Below are 18,113 nucleotides of genomic sequence, written 5' to 3'. Positions count from 1 at the left end.
CCCCTTGCTTGGTGACTCAAAATAGAAGATACCACCTACTCTTATGCTGTCTCACAACTATTTAAATGGATAGAATTCTGATATAATTCTGTACATTCATGTCCTCCCTAACAGCCTGTTCAATTTGGCCTAGACATCAGGGCAAAAACAGGGAACATTTTGCTGACCACGATATTAAGAAATACATATTTGGTCTTTTGTTCCAGTTCCTGGCAATAGAGCTCCTAAACTCCCCGTAATTTCTTGAGTAATAAGGGTGAGAGGGGGAGTCTTTTGTTATTCCAAATAAGCCTCCTTCAGCCATACTTGAGTTTATACTAATGAGGAGACTCTTGGAGGATGGGGCTCCTTGCCAGAGAGAAACAATCATGTAATTAGATGATTGGAACTTTCTGTCCCATCCCCCAACCTCTGGAGAGAGGAGAGAGCCTGGAGATAGACTTACTCACCAATGATCAATCATGCCTATGCAAACAGCCTCCATCAAACTCCTGAACAATGAGGCTTGGAGATCTTCCAGTTGGATAAACACATCAAGGTACTAGAAGGGTGGCATACTCAGAGAGGGCCTGGAAGCTCCATGCCCCTTCCCAGACCTTGCCCTATCTATGTCTTTCATCTGGTTGTTCCTGAGTCGTATCCTTTATAATAAACTGGTAATAGAATGTAAAGCTCAGCTCTGTGAGCTGTTCTGACAAATTACTAAACCCAAGTTGGGGGTTTGTAAGAACCTTCAATTTATAGCTGGGCAGTCAGAAGCACAGGTGACAACCTGGGACTTGAGATTGGCATCTGAAGTCAGAAGCGGGCAACTCATTTTTTATGAAGAAGCAACGTGAATTCTGAAACCCTCAGCAGATCTGCCGGGTGGAACATTTTTACGGTTCAGCTTCACTTGGATGTTAACAAGTTAGGCTATTTAAAAAAGCTCTCTGTGTCCTTCAGTTATTAACTGAAAGGATTTCACATTTTTTATTTACCATAGAGTTTACATACAGACATTAAGAATAGCTAGGGAGTGTGATTGTAATATTTTTCATGAAGATGGTCTTGCATCACTGCTTGTCGTGTTTCTATGTATTTTCTCTTAACCTGGTTGTACTTAACACTGTGGTTTGCAGAGTTGGGTGCTCAATAACTTCACCACGTTGTTGACTGAAAAGGGCCTACACTGAGGTAGGGACAATTAGTGGCCACTTCCCACTTGGACAATATTGTAAATTTAGCAAAACAGTTGCTTCCCAGAAAACTGGTCACACCTTCCAATTTTCCTTCCCCTAGTGACTCTCAGATGAATAAATTAATATCCTTCCGGCCACACGTGAAACATGTGGCATGTTTGCTTCTTGCAGGATGTTATTTCCTTACCTTTGTCAGGGTAAGGAAAGTTGAGTGGTCCATCTCTATGACTGCATCATAGCAATGATCAAGTAGGGATATTTAAGACCCTACTGAAGGAAGTCAGAAGTTTAAAATGTCCAAAAGTTCATTCTTTTCACATAGACAACGTAATTCCAAAGAGGGAGGTATAGCTGCTGTTGGATTATTGGAACCATTCCAGAAACTTATTTTTCCTCCATGGGGTCTAGAAAAGAACTTGAATGTAGGCTAGTGCTAGTGCACTATGAACGGGGTGGACACGAGACCAGGAGTCTCAGTGAAGACAAAGATAAGGTATAGTAAGGAGACTGGAGAGCTGGAAGGTTAGGAGATTTGGGGAAACCCACCAGAACCACTGCCCTCAAGGGACTGTTGTTTATAAGACTGAATGAAGTCACGTGTGCAGAGCATCATCCTAGGTCTCCAGCTAGGCCACCTGGGTTTAAATTCCTACTGTGCCTCTTTCTGGCTGCGTGATCCTGTGAAAGTTATTTATATTCTCTGAATCTTAATTTCTTCATCAGTGAAGGGTACAGATGAAGTCACATAATAGTGGGACATACTTTGCACATGGTGAGCACTGAGATATTATTTATTATTACTCATTACTTTTATTACTTCAGGTTCCCCTATTTTATTTTTCTCTGTAGAACTTACTACCATCTCCGTGGCACACATTTTCCTTATTTATCTTTTTATTTTGGACTCTCCACATCAGAATGTAAGCTCCATGGTGACAGGGATAGTTTTCTGTTTTGCTTCCTACTGGGGAGTGCTTACACAGTACTAGCACACAGCACTACTCGATGCATATTTGTCAAATGAAAAAAAAATCACTGCCTCAGTGCAGCACTTGGTGTACAGAAAGGGTGACTAACTGTTGGTAATTATGAGGTATACAACGTGATACTTGCCAGTGGGGACCATTGACAAGATGTAGCCAGAGGTGTGGATTACTGAGTGGTGTGAAGAGAAAGTCTGTTGGAGCTGCAGAAGTCAAAGAGACCCTAAAGCCAGGGTCTTGGATGGGTCACACACATCAATCTTTGTCACAGGATAAAGTTAGTGAGCAAGGTGAAGAAGAGGGTGAAAAGGAGCTCCAGCATCTCTAAGCCTGCAGTTAAGGAATATTCTGCAGCTAGTGGACAGCAGTAAGGAGCAGTAGGAGGTGGAATTATCAGGTGGCTCTGGAAGTGGCAAGAAGGTATTGGGAGAATTGAAACACCGCCTCTAGTCCCATGACATATGGCCCACAGAAGACGGAGTACTTTCTGTGAAGAGTGCTACAGAAGTGATGGTCCCTGGAGAGAGCTGGGATTCAGTTAAGGAAACAGGTGGGCGAAGTTGGCAGACAGCCTGCGAATGTAGAGGAGGGTGTTGCTAAGGATGTGACATTCCCGAAGGCGTGATAGGGGTAAGAGCAATAATGGGAGCACAGAACTTTCTAGAGATGAGTGTGCAAGAGCCTCCATGCACAGAGGATGGAGATGATATTCAGACACAAGGACACTTGAGAATGGTTGCAAGGGTTTTTTTTTTGTGTCTTTTTTTTTCATGACCAGATACAAGATGATTTTGTAGTTAAGTAAGCTAATCAAGGAAAGGGACAGCACATTTCTGGAAACACCTTGATGTTAAAATGCTCTAGGGAATTGTTCAAATACCTAATAGTCACATCTTCTACTTGTCATGGAAATATCTTTCCCTTCCTTCCGTCTCAGAAGAATACTTGAAAACTTCAATAGGATACACTCTTGGATGAATTAATTTAAAAAGTCACTACCTTTTGTACGCTTTACTTTTTTTTTTAAAGCCCAACTTTAATAGGTTAAGATTTTAGTGAAATTGTTTGTAAAAGTGAAACACTAAGAAAAGCTTTGGAACTCTTGTGAGTTAGAACCATTGTTTTAACACTTTTCTATATTTCTTGTTAAATCAAATTTGGAAGTATGAAGCATAGCATGTTTACCTCCAAATAAATTCATAAGCCAATGCTCATTAGTTGGTTGGTTGGTCAGTGGCTCAAACACTTACTGAGTAAGTACAATGCCTAGAGCACTATAAGAACAAATTAATGAATGAGACCAGCTAAGGTTTTGAACACTATTTAGATGCCAATAAATAATAATTTGAAAGCTATTTAGAACAGATGGATATTTTGAGCTGGGAATCTTTTTTCTTCTTCTGTATTCCCTGAATGAAGAATTGAAGAAAATGATAATATGAATAAACAAATATGGGTAAAAATCAGGGTGCCCTAGAAGAATATGCTAGAAGTGCTACTCAATAAAACATGTTGAATGACAGTCCGTTGGGGTAGGGGTACTATTCTCAATGCAATTTAACATGTCATCATTTCTGTGTTATTTATCATCACAGCGGAAAATTAAAAAAATCCTTCCACGTTGCACTAGCTAAAAATACCTGAGACTACTGTGCATGAATGGTGAAAACAAACCTTCTCCATTCTTAAGACATGGCCATTCTTGCTCAGGTGGTAAAGTGTCATGTTTAGTTTCTCCTAAGTCCCGAAGTTCATTTTAATGTACTTTGTCTGCATAAACATTTCTTAATGAGATAAGTAGGTACATATATTTGTGATAAGGCTGCTTCTATAGTCCCTTGGGAAGCCTTTTCTATACTTCCTTGACTTGAGCAAAGTCCAGCATGAAGGTAACACAGCACTAGAGATTCTGATTTATTTCTATTTAAACTCCTTGTGGGGCACCTGGGTGGCTCAGTTGGTTAAGTGTCTGACTTTGGTTCAGGTCATGAGCTCACTGTTCATGGGTTCAAACCCTGCATCAGGCTCTGTGCTGACATACAGAGTCTGGAGCCTGCTTTGGATTATCTCCCATTCTTTCTGTCCCCCCAATCATGCTGTCTCCATTTGTCTCTGAAAAATGAATAAACGTTTAAGAAAAAAAAAAAAAAAAACTTCTTGCATCACTCTCTTGGTCCAAATTAAGATGCTTAAGAAATTCAGATCTTACTAATTAGAATGCCAATGTTACCAACTTTAGATACCTAATATTATATTTTACCTTATACTACATATTATTATTATATTTTCCTGAAATGGAAAAAAGATGTAGTTCACATTATGTTATTCTACACAGTTATTAATACTTATATTTATTTGATAATACATATTTTTTTTTTTAATTTTTTTTAACGTTTTATTTATTTTTGAGACAGAGAGAGACAGAGCATGAACGGGGGAGGGGCAGAGAGAGAGGGAGACACAGAATTGGAAGCAGGCTCCAGGCTCTGAGCCATCAGCCCAGAGCCTGACGCGGGGCTTGAACTCACGGACCGGACCGCGAGATCGTGACCTGAGCTGAAGTCGGCTGCTTAACGGACTGAGCCACCCAGGCGGACCTGAGCTGAAGTCGGCTGCTTAACGGACTGAGCCACCCAGGCGCCCCGATAATACATGTTTTAAAAACAAGCCAACAGTCTAAAATTGTCTTTAGATGGGTATCTCCAAAGAAGTCTCTTTCTCTTTCTATTTAAAGAAACCCAAACTTAAACACAAACAAATGAGCCAATAGATACTTTAAAACCAAAATAAATGGAAACAACAAACACCGTCCACATTGTTTTTTACTGAGCCCCAAATACTTGAGGGTAGGCAGTAGTGTATTGTTTAGTTTCTTGGTTAAAACAGGGTAAACTACAGTTTCAGCTGTGGCCAAACTGAACCAGAGATAGGCCTTTTACATATGCAGGTATTTGCTGTACTTTGGGATTACCAACCTATTCAACTGTAGCTTTTCCTTTTGAGATGTGCTGATCAGTAAAAAGACACCTGGGCACGTTTTAGTTCCATCTAACCCAAAGAGAAAGTTTAGAAGGTCCTAAGTTGTGGATTTTGCATTATTACAAAAGTAATACCTGCGGAGATGAAGGCTTCTGACATCATGTGGGAAACATGAATCATCCCCGAAAACAACCTTTGCTTGACAATAGCTAGGCCTCTGATATCTTCTGAGTCCTCTTTAGCATATGAAAGTCCTTTGGGAAGCCTCCATTTTGTCTTTACCTCCCTTAACTCACTCATCACAGCCCCAGTACAGCTCTTTCCGGCCACAGGTCCTGTCCCTGTGCTTTAATAAAATCACCTTTCGCAATCAATCAATCAATCAATCAATCAAATGGTAGAAAGTAGGGGTTTAAGTGATAAATATTTATGGGTAAGAGGGCCCACAAATTAAATTACTTAAACTTTCCCCACAATTAGCTTAAGTAGGACTTTTTACCAAATGCTTGGCCTGTTAAAATGATTCAGAATTTAAATATAAAACAAAAGATTGCTCATCCTTAATTCAGAATATAAAAGTATCCAACACGGAGGTTAAATATCTGACATTAAATATATTCTCCTTAAACTTCTAAAATGGCGGGTCCAGTAACAATTATCCATCTTACTGCAGCCACGTCCGGTGCAATTTCAGAAGATGCAAACAGAACTTACGAAAACACCCCTTTTTGTTCTTTTCCTCATTTTTCTGATCTCCCATGCAGCATTCCTTGTCATAAGAACATGTATACGTACTCATGTTTTACATTAATGGATATTGCATCAGAAACATTAATTGTCCAAAACAAAATTAAAAGCCAATTCCAACCCAAAATATCCTTACGTTTGTTGTATTGCATTTGCAAAAGAGTAAGGAAAGGGCCCTGGTTGACAGAGTTAAGTTCCTTGTCCAAAAAAGGTGTTGTTTTTTGTTTTGTTTTGTTTTTTAATTTAACACAAGTAACCAATATTAACTGCAAATCAGCTTGTTTTTTTTAATGTGTTTTTTTTTAGTATGAAAAATGGAAGATCCCATACAAACCAAATTCATGTTGTATTTTCTTTAGTGTTTAATAGTTTCCAAGTAGCCATAGCATTTGTACACAGAAAGTGGGACCAGGTCTTTTGAAGAGAACTGGGATTTGGAAATGCAGGTGGGAAAAAAGGATGAGGGGTATAAATTAGAATCTGGTATGCTATGTACTACTTACCTTCAAAAGTCAAATAAAACTTTCCTCTGTCAAACCAAACGAGGGAAGGCTGTTCATTCTCTGTATGGCCAGGAGTTGAAGCGGGATGGGAAAGGTTAAGGAGAGGGAGAGAGAAGGACACAGTATGAGTTACAGGTCATTAATCTCACTATGGGGGAGGGCAGAGGCACTGCATGCCATTAGCGTGCAGGAAAAAGGGAAGGCTGGTAATCTATGTTTCGTTTTGTTTTTAGTTCAGGAAACAGAAAGCAAAAGCAAAGCTATGGAGGCCTAAAGGGATGGGCATGTGTTGTTGGTAGCTTGATACTTGGTGCTTGAGCGCATGGAGCAGAAGTCTTCCTGGCCATGCAGGGGCGTCAGCATATTTTAACTGCACTAGTTTGGGCAAACTGTCATTCAGCAATTGCTGTATCCATTTCATCTTCAATGTCATCCCCTTCTATATTTGCAAAAAGATAAACTCGGAGTTATGGGTTATATCAAACTTAGCTTAGGTTTTAAATGACAACAGCATTGCATATCAATTTAAAGTTCATGGAAGAAGTCACATATCTTCCGTCCCCTCCCCTGGAATCACCTTAGGCATCCAGACACAAAACACCCTTTACCTATGTACCAAAGAGAAAACAGGATTACTAACGGTGTTCTATTATATTTTAAATTAAAAAGCAGTCACTGGACATGTAATTCTGAGCAGTTAAATTATTCCTTCCTTTGTAAATTCACAAAGCAATAGCATCTCACCTTTTTCAAACCTTTTGAGAAACTGTCATGCAACCTGCTGCTTTTTAATACGTTCACTCAAAAAAAAATTTCGGTGGCATGATTTCCATGATGAACAATAAATAGGGTGCATCTGAGAGGCACCAGACACTCATGAGGTGAGTAGCATGTCCATGAAGTTTATAGCAGTCAGATGGTATAATGGCTTGGATTTTTAAAGTCTAGATATCTAGAGATCACTTGGCTAGCACCATACCTGCCAGCGTTTCACAGCACCTTTCAAACGAGGGCAGTTTGTCATAAAAAACATCATCTTCTGACACTACGAACCAAAGAAATATAAAGGAATGGAAAACAAAAACACAAATACAAATCCCAAATGAAATCAAGCAGTACACTTCACGGATTGAAACAAGAATGATATTAATGGAAAAAGGAAACAAAACCTAATATACTGGGATAATGATAGGGTATAAAAAGGTGATGTGTTTATTTCATGATGGCTCTATGAGAAAAAATTAAAATTTTGAAAATGCCAGATTTCAGCATCTGTGAGTTTGGCTGAAGTCAGCTCTGTGGAAGAAATCACGTCCCCACCTTTTCAGGGAGTTGTTAAAGGCACTATCATTAATAATTGACTCGTGTAAGTGTATTTCACTCAGGCACAGTTCTCGTGGCCAGACATATGTCCATCAACAGAACCGCTTGGCAGAGTGCGGACAGCTCAACAAGATCACTCAGGATATGCCTTCCCCCTGCCCCAGTGGGAAAGAGTAAGCTTTCAATGAGACCATAAAAAAGGCAACAGTATAAATCTGAGGTTGCTGAATGAAGTATCCCATTTCAAACTCATTGGTATCCAAATTCAGTTTGCCTTGCACCTGTCTTTAGTAGTTATGGCCTGTTAATTTTGGACAACATTACTGTAATTCCGTCTTTGGCTATGGTATCCAGTTATGGCCAAATGTCTTTGTAAATTGATCACAACAGTTGCTCTGAACCCCAAATCGTTCCAGATCTTTGCACATAATCTCCTTTCTCCCCAACTAACAAATGCAGGTAACTGGAGTTCTATGCTATGTGATCAAAAAAAAGCACTCAGTTCCATAGTTCTTAAGAGTATTATTACAATTTCAATAAAAAATTGAATAAAATCTGTACAAAGACCAATAAGGGAGAATCTCCCCTATAATGTAGAGAAGATAAGGTCTATAAACAATGTTTCTTGGAAAAATATTCTACTGGCTTGCCTTCCAGACTTAGGAAGTAAAGTGGGGAAAATACTTCTTTGGCATTTTTTAAGGTTCTAGGATATAACCTGCCAATCAGTTTTTAATTATAGAGGTGGCTTCCTTGGTGGGTAGAACAAGTTAATGCAATGTCTGTAACATCTGTAGGAGAGGAGAAGAGGAACAGGACAAATGGAACTGGCACTAAGAAGGACCCTCCATAATCTGTCCAGAAACTAGGAAGCAAAACAGTTACGCTGGCAGTAACTGAACGTTATAATACTCTTTCATACCTGTTAGTGCGAAATGATGGAGGATATTGCTTTCTTTTGAAGAACTAATTTCATATTTACAATCTCCTCAAAATGAGGAGCCTGCATCATGATGAGCACGGAGTAATGTAAAGAATTGTTGAATCAGTATATTATACACCTGCCACTAATGTAACACTGTATGTTAACTAGACTAGAATTAAAATAAAAAACTTAAAAAAATAATAGAAGGCAAACTTCACACACTAAAACAAACAAACAAACAAGCAAACAAACAAAAAACCAAAAAATACCACTGCAAACACCAAAATGAGGAGCCTCAAATACTGCCATTTGTTTTTTCAGCTGAAGTTACGAAAGAGGGTTGAATAACACACTCACAATTTTTTTTTTATGGCGGTTGGACATTGAGGGCTTAGAAGAAAACTTCATAACTAAATTGGGGAACTTAAAAGATGGGTTATTGGATAGTTCTGTGCTTGCCTTAAATACTTCAAGTGAAGTATAGAAGGAAAAATTTCCTTAAGAACTAGCCATGGAAATTGCCTCAAATTGATCTGGGATGGGGAAGCCAGATGTACAGGTTTTTCCAAAACAAATAGTAGAAAGAAAAAAAAAAGACTAAAATTAAATGTGGGAATTTTTAATTGAGATCAGGAATATCCATCTCCAAAGGATTTTCTGTGCAATACAAGCATTTTTAGAAGAATGTTTATCCAATTCAGAATTGCCACCCAGCTTGGAGACAAAGGCTTACAGGAAATACTGTATGATTTAGATGCTATGACTAATATTTCAGTACTGAATACAAATCACTTTTGCTCAAAGTTCTTCACCAAATGAGATATCAAAATCTACCTGATACTTCCTTTGGTGCCTGTAAATGGTTACTTTTCATTCATTCAGATGTGGGGGGTGGGGTTAGAGATGCAATTGAAAATGCATAATTAACAGCGAAGGGATATAATTAAGAGTGAATTTAACAATGAAAAATTTGTCTTTATGGTAGTCTTATTGTATTGGGGTACCAAAGAAATATTTTGCAAACATATAAACAAACAAACAAACAAACAAACCCTTATCACCCATAGAAAAAAGAAAAAAGTAATAAAAATGGATATTTAAATTAGAGATAGCTCTGTTTATCTTTAAATGTCTAGGAGTTTGTTTCTTAGAACAATTTTAAACATTTTCTCTATTCCCATAATATTAGTAGGATTTTTCCCCAAAATCAAATAGTGAAGGGGTATGAGTTTTCCTTGTGCAAAAGGGGTTTCTTATATATTTCATTGATTCTGATATGTGCACTTTTCACATTTTAACATTTCTGAAATTGGGATGGGTCTTAAAATTAACGTGGTAAGAAGGCATTGCATCTTAGCTCACTTGACAGTTTTCCCTTCCTTTTTAGTCATATATAAAATAACAGTGCTTCTTCTGATAGAAAGTGTCTTAAAGTCAGTGATAAACAGTTCCAGAGGGGTTCTTCATTATTTGAGTGTGGCAGTGCACACAAAGTCCTATTTTCAGGTGTGGCATCAGATTTACGACTTTGTAATCACAGCTTTCATGAAAGATTTTATGTCTAAAGTCTTTGGGGGCTGCATTTGTACAGGAATTGTGTGGGAAGATTAGGTTGGTCTTAAAAATTTAGTCCTTGAATTACGTTAAAGTTTGCCATAAGCAACTACAAATAAATATGCACAAAGTTTCCACCACACTTGCCCCAGTTTGGGCTCAAATATCATAGGAAATGTCAAAAAAGTATTATGTGGTAGGAGGGAAATGTTGAGCCACCAATCTCAAAAATTTGCTGCTGAAATTCTTTATTTCCCCCAATGCCATTTGACTACCTAAAGTTGACATTCCAAGTCAGTCATGAATAGTCGGCCCTTTTGTGCTGAACGACCAAAGCACATTCTCTCCAGAAAGAGATAAACAGCAATACACAGAAGCTGTTGGTTAGTCATTTGACAACGTATTTACTTCAGAGAGAAGTGGCTGTCAGGTGACCCACAGCAACAGGAAGTAAAGAATAGGAGAGTGAGGAAGATGAAAACCAAATAAAAATAACAGAACCAAATGAATTAAATCAGAATGCTCCTCAGCAGTGAAGCAATATGAGTATCCTCTCAGGTGGCTTAATTTTTTTTTTTAACCCCTGTGTCATTCATCTTGAAAGAATGCATACTAGATGTGCTAAGAATCAAAGTCACTGGCCAGGATTTGAGATTTCCACAGCAGGGTGTATAAAAACACATGGTGTAAAACATGGGCACAGTTCAAATTCTCTGTGTGTAGTTTTCTCTATGAATCTCAGTGAGTTTAAAGAGTATGTTAATCGGTCATCTGAGGTCACTTTAGGTCAGCTTTCTGAGTGACGGTTTCTTCTTCTTACTTTCTTCTCTGACCAACCAGGAAAATCACATGGGGTAGGTGGAAGAAATGATCTTGAGAAAAAAACAAAACAATGCCCCAAATAAAACAAAAACAAAAACCAAAACCAGAGAAGGAGTGGTGAAATGGCTGTAGCAATCAAGAATATTAGAGAGTGTTCAAAAACACAGGGTGTGCCTGGGTGGCTCAGTCGATTAAACGTTGGGCTCTTGATTTCTGCTCAGGTCATGATCTCAGGGTTTGTGAGACTGAGCCCCATGTCAGGCTCCTCACTGACAGGGTGGAGACTGCTTGGGATTCTCTCTCTCTCTCTCTCTCTCTCTCTGCCCCTCCCTCTCTAGTGCTCATGCTCTCTCTCTCTCTCTCAAAATAAGTAAATAAACATTAAAAAAAAAATAAGGTTGAGACATTACAGAAAAAACGAACAAAAGCCCTAGAGAGAACTGACCTACTGGGCATCTTAAAATAGGAAGCCCCAAATTACCTCATTTGATGATGCAGAGAAAGAATAGACTAGGCTATGTAAATAATGTTAAATATCTGTCTATTAATGAATCTTACAAAACTGGATAGCTGGCTATATTTTTACCAAATTTGAAGGCTTCTTTTGAGGTGGCACGATTGAAAATATAGAACAAATGATACAGTTGAAGTTCTCTTTGGAGACCCTAGGAGGCACACCCTGCAAAAACAGGTTCTCAGAAGAGCTTCAGGCTTTGATCCAACTACTTCTCACATGGGCAGCTCTGTAGCGTGTTCCTCTTTGGTAAATAATAGCAGGAATTCATTTAGCTTTGGATTAATGATTCTCCCAAGCAATGCAGGATGGGCCGGCTGGTTTATGATATGGAAGCTTGGAGGGGAGTTCAGACAATAAAGGAAGACAATGGGAAAAAATGGAACGGGAGAGCCCCAGGTCGAGACACCATGCGAACATGAGACAGCAGCAGCTTATGGAAGATGGGTAATGAGGTATAGAAAGAGATCAGCCTTGGGACGAGGGAAGATGCTCCAGGCAAAATGAGGCATTTAAACCTGGGAAAACCATCCAGCTGAGCAGCCATTCTCAACTCTTGACTTTCATCACACCATAAGGAAAGAGGCACAAAGGCATTTACTGAAAATGCCAGCAATGACTTATTTCTCGGGGAAAATTGACCACACATCACTGAAAAGCACTAGAAAAAAATGTCAAAAAGTCTGTTCAAGTCCCACAATGCCAACACTTAAACCATCTGTCAACAAAAGGGCAACCAAAAATGATCAAGAAATGAAAGTTTCAAGAAAATAGAAGATCTAAATTTTTGTGATTTCTGATGTGGTACACGATTGGCACTTAAATATTCCTCCTCAAAGGAGAATGTTTTCATTATAAGAAATAATATATCAATTACAGGACCTTATTTGACAATTTCTTCTTTATTTTTATGAATAGCTATGTATGGAATAGCATAAGAGAATTCCTGCAAAATATAGGTGTTAATGTTCTTTTATTTGTTTATCTGCTTAAAGCATTTTGCCTCCTTTGCTGAGAAGGTGCTTTTAAAAGAAGAGTCAGCTGATAGTAGCGGAACACAGAGCAAAATAATTTCAACCAGAAATATAGGGCCTTGAGGTTTTCAGATCATAAAAAAGAGCCAGTCAAAACAACAAACGGATTAAAAGAGAGGAGATAATTTTTACCAACTGTGGGAGTGGTGGCTGCACTCAGGGAATTGGTGGACGATATTGAAGAAGTACTTTCAGCTCGGGCAAGGGGTGCTATCGGAGGAGGACTGGAAGAATGTATGGGAGGGCTAAAAGGTCTGGGCTGTGGGAAAAAGAAAAGAGATGGAAAATTAGATACACAGGTGGTAGCACTTTTGTTCCATGTTTTTGACATCTCCCAGCACCAGATACGATAACTCAGGTTCTTACAAGAGTACAGGTGACACCATTTTTGTCTTGAAATTGATTATATCCACACAAGAGCTTATGGATGGAGCTGGAGGAACCGTGAGACATAGTGTGCTACACTCAGCAGGTATATCAGGCTTAGAGAAGCTGCAAACCGTGATGTGGTCAGTGATGTTTCAGGACTGTGAACATACATGCCCTCAGGGACTAAGCAGGTAACCTCATGTGAGAGCTTATACCCATTTAAGGATATTTACATACAATGTACTAAACTATGCTAGCTAAACCAAATATTGTGGACATCACCAGTTTGTGACTCCTGAGTGTTTGGATATCAAAGAAATTGACCTCTTCCAGAAGTCTCTTAATCATTCACACAGAATGTTTTCTACCTCTTCAGCCTTAAAACACAATGCAAGAAACACCTGGAACAAATTTATCAGGCTACCGCCCTCCTATGTATTCACATGGTGTGCCTAACACCAGTAAGTTTTCTTAGTCTAGGGATGGAAACCAGGACCTACCTACCCTACCCTCTCTTAGAGTCTTCTGAAAACAGATAAGTAGGGTGAAAGGAAACACCTCCCTTTTTAAAGGATTTAGCACAATTGAGCATTCCTATCTTAATTTGCATCAAACCCACTGTAGCAGAACTGACAGCCCCAGCTTCCAATTCCTACCGTTTTAGACCTTGACGTGAAAGATGGTAGTGATTTGGGGAGGGTTGAAATGTACACCCACCCTACAGTGACTGCCTTTCAGACGCCATCTGTCAGGGCCATTTGTACCAGTGATCTTGCGGCCATTGAGATGGCCTGTGTTAAGGTATTTTGGCTTCTGTTTGTCATTCTCACCCTGAGTCTCTGAGCAAGCCAGGGCAGAAGGGAACATACCACATCTCCAACTCCAGGTTTTCCTGGAGGTAGCTTTGGCCGAGATGGAGGCCGGGGAGGAGGCGGTGGAGGGGTGGTGCTACTGCAAGGAACCAAGGGAGTGGCTGGTCGAGCAGGGGATGATGCACCTGAAAGACAAACGGGTATTACAAATGGCTGGAAACACACATGGCCAAGAGCTGTCATCATGTGACTCCCCTTCCCCATCCCCACAATGCCAGTCCCAGATACTTTTCTTCACCTTACCAGTTAGTACACCCAACACTCTAGCATCTAGTGGTGTTTTTTTTTTTTTTTAACAAAGAAAAAAAAATCACTCAGAACTATAATTGATGGTAGAAGCTGAAGCTTATTGCCTTTTGTTGTCATGTGACACCCAGTGAAAGGTAAATCCTTTTATTACTCTCTGTGATGGAAAATATGCTTTAAGACCCTTTTAGCTGGGTGGTGAGTACCTTTTATTTTGACCACATGCACACTGAACTTAGAGTAAATTCTCTTGTTTTTGCATATTCAGGATTTATGTCCAAGGTGAAAATGGAGGTTAGACCTTGAAGGAAGGTGAACGATTTTTCTACATTATATATATATGCATATATATTTTTTAAAAACATGTATAAGAGAATTCTCCTTTTTACTGTGCATCAAAATATGAGGGCTAGCTTTAATAAATGTAAGTAAACCCTTGATGGCAAGCAAAGGACAGCATAGAAGAAAGTAAATGAGATGTGGCACAAGTATGTTGCATTTAGCATCTTAATAACATAAACACATTGAATTTAGAGGATTGTGTTTTTTGAAGGAGGGTATTTTGGAATCTCTTCTATGTAGAGTTTGCCCGTGATGATTTTTGTGGTGATTTTAAAAGGGCCTCTTGGATTTACTTTTCTGGCTGTCAATGACAAGCAGGAGAAACGCAGAAGACACACAGAGGCATGCACACTAATCAGCACACCGGTAAGGTCTCTAGATTCAGGGCTCTGTCTATCTTTAGCCAGATGTCTGGGATATGTGGATAGACTATTTGGCTAAACACCTTAAGAAATTCAGATCAATATTCCAAATAGTTCTTGTTCAGAAAAGTTCCAACTACTCTAGAGGGTTGTCACTTTGGTTGGAAGCACAGATATCAGCTGGTTCCAATAAACTTCTAAGAAACCCTGCCTCAGGAAAATAACCGCACAGGGGTGCCTGGGTGGCTCAATCAGTTAAGCATCAGACCGGCTCAGATCATGATTTCGTGAGTTCGAGCCCCACGTCGTGCTCTGCGCTGACAGCTCGGAGGCTGAAGCCTGCTTCCAATTCTGTGTCTCCATCTCTCTCTGCTCCTCCTCTGCTCACACACACACACTCTCTCTCAAAAATAAGTAAACATTTTTTTAAAAAGGAAAATAGCTGCTTACTCCTATCCTCCCGTCCTACATGCCACAAAACGATGCTCTCTGGAGAATCCTAGATGAGCAAGATGCTGATCTCCATCTACAGATTTTGAGATTCTCAGAGAACTTTGATATTGAACAGCAGAGTGTGTTGTGTTTCTTTCTATTTTATAACGTTCTTATTCTTAGTGTGAAACCCTACTAAAATTATTGCCACCTCCATCCCTACTTCTACTGACTCTCCACCTTTACCACTTTTTACTGTATTCTTACTTCTTATTTTATGAGGCCAAGATCTATGCTAGATACTTTACATGCATTGTCTTATACCCATACTAAGTTTTGCAGGAAAGTATTGTAGTTATCCTAATCAGAGCTAAAGCTCAGAGATATTCAGTAACTTGCTCAGTCACACGGCTCAGATGGTCTACTTAACTCCAAAGCCCAAGCTCTTAAATGCAATGTCTTGTAGCTTGAGGTGGATTGTGGAATCCCATATTTTGCATAAAGCCCGCTCTTATGTTTGCATCGACAGATTGCACACATCTCTCTCAACATAAATATTTTTAGTCTTTGGCTAATCTGTTTTTGAATAAAAAAAATAAGATGTGCTTTGACAGGTTCCACTACAAACTTTTCTTTTAACTTAACAGATTCACACCCAGGATGTTTTCAGGAAACAGAAGTGACAGCAAAGAGATGAAAAGTAAACCATTAAACGACAAAGTCTTTGTGAGGAAGTTTCATGGGGCTTTTTCTAGGTTCTGTTTCACTGGAAAACCATGCCATAGGAATGGTTGAAAATATCTATCCATGGTCTATCTATTCTGTTTCCAAGTAATAGTCTTCTGAATCCAGCTCAGGAAAAAGTCAGCTGCTTATCCTTCTTCTACATGTTCCAGGAGGGAAAGTTTTAAAAACCATTATCACTACTGCTTGGGAAAGTAATATGGGTGCTGTCATCAAGGCAGTGTGGAATAATGAAAAAAAAAAAAAAAAAAAAACAACTGGACAAACTCAGTTGCTCCGAGTTCTGACCCTGTCTGCCTCTTATCAGCTGTGGGATATTAACTTCTCTGACCCTCAGCTTCCTATTTAAAAAAAATTATATGCCTCTACCTTACAAGGTAATTGTAACAAACAAAATGGAAAACGCATGTAAGTGTTTAGTAAACTGTAAAATGCTACACAAATAAATGGGACTAGATCATACAGATACAACTAAAAGCCAAGAAAAAAGTGGCTAGTAGTTAACTGTTCTCCTTTTCCTTTCACTTTTTCCTAACTGAATTGACTTGATTGGCTTGTTATGCAGTTGGATAGACACTGAGGCAGTGTTTATGAAGCAAAATCCTCTGGACAGAACCCTGAGTTCAGCACAGGGTATTCAGCACTTGAGGGGTATTTCATAAGTGACCTAAGGCTTCCCATGCTTTTGTGAGGTTGCAAAACTGTTCATATTCTAAGAATGTAGAAGGCTGTACATCTCTATCCTTATCCTTTGATCTGGAATTATATTTTCATTCATTCTTCAAGCAGTTATTCATTCCCAACAGTAGCACTGGAAAAAACTGGGTATCACGGTTTTAAGTTTAACTTTAAAAATCACGTGTATGTTATTTGAGTTTTGTGAGTTCAAAAAAGTTAGCAACCAATAACATGCTCTGAATCCATTTCTGCGTCAACTTGAAGTTCTAGCATAGTGTCTTTGGTAGCCCCTTGGAAACCACATAACTATTGATTCAACTTTCATCTCTCTTTGTTGGCTAGCGGCTTCCCTATTTAGACTGCCACTCTAAAAAGACTTGTAGTTAGGAAATATATTTGTTCAATTCAACCCCAGGTAGCTCACACTCATTTATGTGTGTGTGTGTGTGTGTGTGTGTGTGTGTGTAACATCTTTTAATATTGTCTTCATTTCTCAAGTTGGGGAATGTTGCACTGAACATCCTATCTTTACTAACATCTCTCTTTCCCTAGTCTTTAAACTTGCTGCAGGCCAATAAAACTCTTTCTCCCTCCTATCTCCTGGCACATAACCCACAAGAAACCAGAAATGGCCTTTGCCAAGAGAATCATCATCTCCATTCCAATAAAGCAAAGTTCTGGCCAAACTAGGTATTTATAACTTTGCCATAAGGAAATTGGACTTCTTAAAGCAAATTCTTAACTTCGAACAGTTTTTCAACATCAGGTAAAGCAACTGATTGACAAGGCTGTGAGTACTGTCTAACTTGGTCAGTGACCAAGTGAATAAAATTTCAAAAGTGAGCATAATGACACCCAGTTAAATATAGTTTGAGACATACAGGAAAAGCTAGTCTCATCAGGCTAAGTATTATAAAAAGGAGGTCTTGGGGCGCCTGGGTGGCTCAGTCGGTTAAGCGGCCGACTTCGGCTCAGGTCATGATCTCACGGTCCATGAGTTCGAGCCCCGAGTCGGGCTCTGTGCTGACAGCTCAGAGCCTGGAGCCTGTTTTGGATTCTGTGTCTCCCTCTCTCTCTGACCCTCCCCCGTTCATGCTCTGTCTCTCTCTGTCTCAAAAATAAATAAACGTTAAAAAAAAAAAAAAAGGAGGTCTTGAGAAGCATTGCTAATCTTTAAAACATGTGGCCCTCTCTCATTGTGTTCATCTCTCATTGTGTTCATCGTAAAATTACATTTCTGCTAGTCTGTGTATATTCCATCAATAAAACATTACATGGCAAATAAACTAGGAATTAATTATGGAGATAATGGTGCAAAGTTTTATTTATTCATGAGCTTCATTGATCGAGTTCAATCTTCCACTTAAAAATTCAATCTTTTAATACCAGCAAAGTATAGTTTTTTCCAGTTCAATCATTAAGAATCAATAGTCTTTGGGGCACCTGGGTGGCTCAGTCAGTTAAGGGTCTGACTCTTGATTTTGGCTCAGGTCATGAACTCAT

General features: G+C 39.1%; 1 protein-coding gene across 1 annotated transcript in view; it reads right to left on the bottom strand.

Moving 5' to 3' along the window:
- The window catches only part of SGIP1 (SH3GL interacting endocytic adaptor 1), a 199,248-nt gene that overhangs the window by 41,195 nt on the left and 139,940 nt on the right, over positions 1 to 18,113 (bottom strand). Inside the window, 3 exon segments of the mRNA XM_042952054.1 lie at positions 6,394 to 6,453; positions 12,698 to 12,824; positions 13,804 to 13,931. Of these exon segments, the coding sequence (XP_042807988.1) occupies positions 6,394 to 6,453; positions 12,698 to 12,824; positions 13,804 to 13,931 (315 nt within the window).

The sequence above is a fragment of the Panthera leo genome, chromosome C1, assembly GCF_018350215.1.
Source record: "Panthera leo isolate Ple1 chromosome C1, P.leo_Ple1_pat1.1, whole genome shotgun sequence".
Classification (NCBI taxonomy): Eukaryota; Metazoa; Chordata; class Mammalia; order Carnivora; family Felidae; genus Panthera; species Panthera leo.
The sequence above is the reverse complement of the archived record's forward strand: the minus strand, read 5'-3'. Positions and strand labels throughout refer to the sequence as shown.